This window comes from Pongo abelii, chromosome 2 (genome assembly GCF_028885655.2).
Source record: "Pongo abelii isolate AG06213 chromosome 2, NHGRI_mPonAbe1-v2.0_pri, whole genome shotgun sequence".
In the NCBI taxonomy this organism is placed as follows: domain Eukaryota; kingdom Metazoa; phylum Chordata; class Mammalia; order Primates; family Hominidae; genus Pongo; species Pongo abelii.
The window spans coordinates 82,568,210-82,575,082 of record NC_085928.1 but is presented as its reverse complement, the minus strand read 5'-3'; the positions used below and the strand labels follow the sequence as shown (position 1 = coordinate 82,575,082).

The 6,873-nt window shown below is 40.2% G+C and overlaps 1 protein-coding gene across 5 annotated transcripts in view; it reads right to left on the bottom strand.

Moving 5' to 3' along the window:
* Positions 1 to 487: 487 nt before the first annotated feature.
* Positions 488 to 6,873, bottom strand: part of EIF4E3 (eukaryotic translation initiation factor 4E family member 3) — a 72,759-nt gene continuing 66,373 nt past the window's right edge. For all 5 annotated transcript variants that reach the window (XM_063721975.1, XM_063721976.1, XM_002813526.5 and 2 more), the window contains one exon: positions 488 to 3,364. In XM_063721975.1, the coding sequence (XP_063578045.1) occupies positions 3,318 to 3,364 (47 nt within the window). In that variant the 3' untranslated portion in view covers positions 488 to 3,317. The remainder of the gene's footprint in view (positions 3,365 to 6,873) is intronic.

Here is a 6,873-nt window from a genome sequence, read left to right as displayed (position 1 = left end):
CAAGTTGGGATCCTCTAAGAGTTGAGCAGCTAATAGCAAAAGCCCACTTCCTGTCATAGGAAGGTTATTTTTCAAACTCCAAACCCCAGCACCACTTCTGTCTCTGAGAGGGAGAGGGAGAGAAGGAGGAGCTGTTTATAAACAGGATGTCTGATTACAGAGTTACATCAGTGGCCAGATTGGATCAGATATTTAATGCTTGATTAGGGTGGCTAGTGGGCAGGTTGAGGCCGGCAGATTCTGAGTACTCTCCATTTAAGGACACCTGCACCGGGATACAACTTGCCGACTTCAATGCCCAGCTCTGTGGCTGGCTAGCCCTACGTCTTTAACAAGGGACAAGTTCGGCCAAGGCTCAGTTGGTGGATTGTATATTATGTCTATAGGACCCACTTATATCTAAAGTTTCTAAGCTATAAAGTCTTGTGACTGTGTGCATGGTGTTGACGTGGGCTAAACTCAAGAAGAAGGGTGAGAAAGAGTCACCTTAATCTTTAATTTAAAGTTTATTAGAGTTGTGTTTTCCTTCATGTTTTTGCTTCATAAAGTGTACCATGAATCTAACAGCAATATTATATTAAATGTACATGTTTGCAGTAAATTATACCCTCAATTAAGAAATGTGGAAAAGTTGGGGGGAAAGAGGAAATCTTAAAACTGAGTTAAGTCAGCAGTTCAGCAAGTGCTTATGAAAGACAGTCAAAATACAGGCAAGTTACTTTAAATGGGTATTATTTGTCCTTATTTTCCCAATGTAGGCAAGTGCCTGTGATATAACAATTTAGGGAATACTGGGAGAATAAAAAGCATATTAGTTTCAATCAGATTTCCTGGCATATATCACAGACCCTAAGGAATTACAAAGACAAAAAAGCGAGCTCTTTGGTTTCTGTATGGTTCTTTGCAGAGTACAAGGCTGCACCTGCAAGCACTTGGATGAAAAGACCGGGATTCTACTGGAAGTTTGCACTTTCCCCACATCAGCCAAGATGGGTAAACTGCCTTAACACAAAAGTCACATGCCCCACAAAATATTTCCTTCTATCTCAAAAGAGTATTAGCTTCTTTAATCTAAGAAGGTAATGAGAGGTTTTTAAACTGATTAAATCAGCTTAGTTCATACAAAGTCTATTATGATTAAATATTCAATTAAAACAATTTCCAAACCAAAATCTGACAAAATCCTCTCTGAAAGTAATTTAGATGATAGGTTTTTAACATTAGGCAAATTAAATCCTTCTCACAGTTGGTATTTTCTAAAGGGTCAGAAACAGTTGCAGAAGTTCACTGGGGCAAAAATCTACTTTGTGTGCTAGTCATGTTCCATGATCATAAACAGAAACTAGAAATGTGAACGTGAGCCTAACATTCCTATTTATTTTATTTTTACTTCAAAGGCTACATACATGCAAAAGTTGAACATGTCATCACAAATGTTTTAAATAAAGTTCAAAAAATAAAAATGCTTCAAAATCCATTTACTTATGGAAATATATATGACAATTATAGTGAAGTCAATTATATCCTTTTTCTAATCAGAAAAATACTTATATTATAAAAAAGTTTTAATTCATGTCCCGAATAATTTTTTAAAATTCTTGAGTCATAATTTTAAAACAAGTTGAATGTTAGTACAATGTTTGGAGAAACAAGTCCCAGGCTTTTGCTAATTGGATCTGATATTCTTTTACTTCATTTTGAAATCACTAAGGAAACTCAAGTTTAGGAAAAAAAAATCATTTTAAAAACCCTATGATGGTAAGTATTATGGCTGAGGTGGTTACTAACCAAGTGAAGGGCACAACTTCCATAAGCAGATAATGTTCAAAGTCCTTTAAGATGTTTGAATGGAGAATTTTATCTACAAACACATAGTGGGGGCTTAAAGTAGCCTCGGGTCTCTCTGCTGGTGAACACTGCAAGAGGAATTAAAAATCCCAGATACAGTGAAGTTCTGAGTGCACTGCCCTTTTGAAAAATGTGTGAGCAGGCACTAGCTCCCGTGACTCCAAAGCCAACTGGGGGAAGTGTCTTCAAATGGCCCTGCCCTTTATCAGGCAAAAGCAGCCAAAGGCTTGGCAAAGTCAGGAGAGGGAAATCGGCATATTCTGAGCAAGTCTCCATGGTCCAGAGGATGACCATCTCCTTCTAATAAAACCAATATTTCTTTGGTAGCATAATACAATATATATCAATAATCCCAATAATTAATATGAGCAGAATGCACTCAAAGTTCAACTTTGTAAATGTTCACATGCATCCTGGAAATGAGATTTAACTTCCGGCACCTACATGAAAAAGGGTGGGGACAGCTGCCCAGGCTGGAGGACTACTGATGATGAGAAATGACACACAATGAGAGCAGGGAAAGGGATCATTTAACAAAATGTGTTAGCGTTGACTGGGAAAGCCCTAAGTGGGTAAACACACCCGAACTTTCCAAGGAGCTTAATTCAAACAATTAAAATATCACCTTCTCTTTAAATCAGGAACACCAGGTTTCCTATGGGGAAAAATCCCTTGCTACCACTCTAAGCCTTTGGTTGAAAAGGCCAAATTAAAATTCGGGTTAGAAATGTTTCCACAGAGGGTCCAAAGACTTAGAGCTTGATTTATATCCTGATACTGAATTGTGATTATAGTTTTCATGTTAGGTAATCCAACTATTATTTTCCTTTTATCACTAAAAAAAAAAAAGTTTTAAAAAGGAAAATTAAAGATTTGTGTGCTGTCAGTGCAAAATCAGATTAAGTATGGTTTTTCTTTTCCCTGGGACAGAAAAAAACAATGCCCAGCTCACAGTACATAGGAATGTGTCACAACAAATAATCAGAAGACAGGTTTCTCCAAGCTAGTGTTCCTCCTTGTACAGTGTGGTATTCAAAAGCAGTATTGTCACGATTATGCATATTCTCATTAACTAGGTACAGCAGAGCTACTTAAAGGGAAACCGATTTCTTGTGCCTCAATGAAAGGGGAGTGTAGAAAACAATAATTAGGCTGAATAAGGAATTTTAAACGGCAAAAAAAAAAAAAATCAGAGTGAAAAGAACAGAGAATTTAGAAAGCCAAAAAAAAAGTTGTTTTTTTTTTTGTTTTTTTTTTTTTAAAAAGCAAGTAATGTGACGGTAGAAACCCACACAATCTCCCCCCACCCCACCTGCCACTTTGAGTCCTAATTGCCCATCTGCAAGGACAGAAACCCACTCTAAATTGACCAGCATCGGCTTCGGCAAGTCTTCTCTTCACTCTCCCTCCTGTTAAGACCGTTTCCAAAACCAATCAGCAAAGGACAAAGAATTCTTTACAGAGTGCAATTAGTGTTTTCCACGTCCACCTTCAAAAGCATGATGCTCTTCATGGGCTAAAGGACAGAAAAAAAACAAAAAAGAAAAAAAGGAAAGAAAACTTTAAGCAAAGGATGGGCCAACCCTCCTCTAGGCATCTCATTCAGCTTCCCCAAATGTTGGCAAGAACTCAAACACCTTATTATTATTATTATTTTTTTGCCAGTAACTGTTAGCTAAGGCGTGCATTTCCTGAGAAACATAATAATGAAAATTAAAACAAGGAATAAACAAGCAATGGGCATGCTGCCTGTTTCTTCTTGCTGTGCCTGGGAGGATGAGTCATCTCAGCAAGCCGATGAAGAGAGTATGTTGGGCTGCAAGCAAATGCCGCAGGGGAAAATGTGCCCCACAAAATGCGTTGCGGGGGGTGGGGAGAAGGGGTGCCTGACACAACCCAAGACAGAGCCACTCACAAGCCTATCTTTAAAAATAAACTAATAATAAAACAAAACAAAGAACCACACCAGGGTGACAGCAATTATATCTAGGTGCCCCTGCTCCCTACCTCTCAACACTCTCCATGGGAAATGAAGTTTCATAAAATTGCTAAGTTTTATTTTTCCAAATCAAGTTTCCCCCTGCCAATAGATATTCAGCCCTATCATCTGGCTTGCAAAATTACTAATTTTAATTAGGAACTCTAGAATATATATATATATATTTTTTGAGATGTAGTTTTGCTCCGTAGCCTAGGCTGGAGTGCAGTGGCGCAATCTCGGCTCACTGCAACCTCCTCTGCCTCCCGGGTTCAAGCAATTCTCCCGCCTCAGCCTCCGGAGTAGCTGGGATACAGGCGCATGCCACCATGTCCAGCTAATTTTTGTATTTTTGGTAGAGACGGGGTTTCACCATGTTGGACAGGCTGGTCTCGAACTCCTGACCTCAAGTGAACCACCTGCCTCGGCCTCCCAAAGTACTGGGATTATAGGCGTGAGCCACCAGGCACAGCCGGAACTCAGGAATTTAAAAAAATTATGCTACCAAAAATATTTTCAAACACTTAACGTTGTTTAAAGTAGAAGATGCCACAGGGAGACCTATGAAATACATAACATTCTCTCTAAGGCAAAAGACTGAGTGTGACAATCTACCTCCCGGATCTGGCTAACCATTACCAGGAAGCAACGTCTGAAAAAGGTGGGGTGATTCAGGACTCTGGGTGCTTTGATTCCCAACAGGCTAGCCACACTTAGCAGTGAATGGGGTTCTAGGGAGGCAGATGGGCTGGCCCATTTCACCTTTTAAGCCCCTTCCAATTCTGTTTTTCTTTTTCTTTTTCTTTTTTTTTTTTTAAGACTGGGTCTTGCTGCTCTATCACCCCGGCTGGAGTGCAGTAGCATCACGCTACTCGGCTCACTGCAGCCTCGACTTCCCGGGCTCAAGCAATTCTCTCACTTCAGCCTCCTGAGTAGCTGGGATTACAGGTATGTGCCACCACGCCCGGTTAACTTTTGTCTTTTTGATAGAGACAGGGTTTTGCCATCTTGCCCAGGCTGGTCTCGAACTCCTGAGCTCAAGTGATCCACCCGCCTCAGCCTCCCAAAGTGCTGGGATTACAGGTATGAACCACTGTACTTGGCCTCTGTGTTTTTCATAAGGACTAAATTCTTCAGACTATTGCTGAGGGGGTGGGTGGAACAGGCCTATTTTCCCTTCAACATCATCTTGGACGTTCACCCCAACCTCCTCCGCACTTGGATAAAACACTGGGAGAGACGCACTTTATACCTCCCAGGTCACTTCAGGTTGGCCATACTCCTAAGGGCGGCCTGAAATCTGAACTAATTTAATAGAACATTTCTCACAGCTTTAACTTTACAAATATTTCACATTGTGTGTGTGTGTGTGTTTTCTTTTTAAGAAAGATATTTAGGGAAGATACCAAAGAAAACATGGTTTGATCTGCAAGGAAATTATACTATGCTTCAAGGTCAAGTAGAGGTACCATAGAACTGCAGTGACCTGGTTTCCAAACAATAAATCCAGATATACAGGCTATCCAAAGATCTGTGTTACTTCTAGGTGTGAGGGGCAGTCTGGGGTGGTCATAGTTGCAAACTACAATGTTGATGGGTTAAGGAGACAGTACAACAGAACATTCAGAATTGGGAGTACCTAGTGAATAGGATCTGTCAGCCTTAGGTTACTTTGGGTAGAAAGGGATTATAGAATTGCTCTAAGCCTGGAGTTGGCAAACATTTTCAGGAAAAGGAAGAGAATAAATGTTTGTCTTTATGGCCATACGGTCTCTGTCCCAATTATTATTATTTGTTGTTGTTGTTTTTGAGACAGACTTTTTCTCTTGTCGCCCAGGCTAGAGTGCAATGGTGTGATCTTGGCTCATTGCAACCTTCACCTCCTGGGTTCAAACAATTCTCCTGCCTCAGCCTCCCAAGTAGCTGGGATTATAGCCACCTGCCACCATGCCCAGCTAACTTTTTATATTTTTAGTAGAGATGGGTTTTCGCCATGTTGGCCAGACTGGTCTTGAACTCCTGACCTCAGATGATCCGTCTGCCTCAGCCTCCCAAAGTGCTGGGATTACAGGCGTGAGCCACCATACCTGACCTCTGTATCAATTATTAACTCTGCCATTGTAGCACTAAAGCAGCTATAGGTAATACAGAAACAAATGGGTATTGCTCTATGCTGATAAAACTTTATTTATGGACACTAAAATTTGATATTCATATAATTTTCATGTGTCACAAAATATACTTTTTCTTTTGATTTTTTCCAACCACTCAAAAATGTAAAAAGCATTCTCAGCTACACCTATACAGAAACAGGAGAGCAGAGAGGGGAACACAGAGGGCAGATTTGGGCTCCAGCTTCCTGTTCTAAACAATTCTCATGCCAAAGAAGACCTTTGTCACTCAGCTGTTCTGAAGAACTTAGCAGAATTGGCCAGGGTGGGGCTGGTCAGTGAGTGAAGTCTGTGCCTTGTGAGCTTCTCAGTCAAATAATGTGTATCCATATCAAATGTAAGTTATCAATGGCCCAATGCCCATCTACCTGCTAGAGGCCATGACTGAATATGCTTGGGTTCTTTCTACATGGGAAATCTACAGTCACCTGGCTTCTGTAAACTTGGGAATACTTACACTAGGATCCTATTAACCAAACCAGAGTAAAAGCATAAATTGGCCATTTCTAACTTAGTTCATCCTGCTGTGAAAAAGATTTCAGCCCAAACCTAATTTTTCCAAATCACTTCTGCAGCAAGTGGTGTATACCCTGCTGAGTAAAGGACTGCCTGCTTTGTTTACAATAAAGAAAACTGCTTGTTTTTTCAAATTCAGATTTTTATTTGAATAATATTTGAGTTTTTAAATGCTAATTTATGCCCTTAAAATACGAATTTCTGCTGAGACCCTTCCTCAGTTCTGTATTACATACTTTGCAATGGCCCCTACCTTTAGGTATCTATTTGATTTAACTGGCCAAGTTGCAGTTTTCTTTCCCCTTGTTTGGCTTTTTTCTTTCCCAGAGCCATCACAACAGCTAAGCAGTGAATCATCCT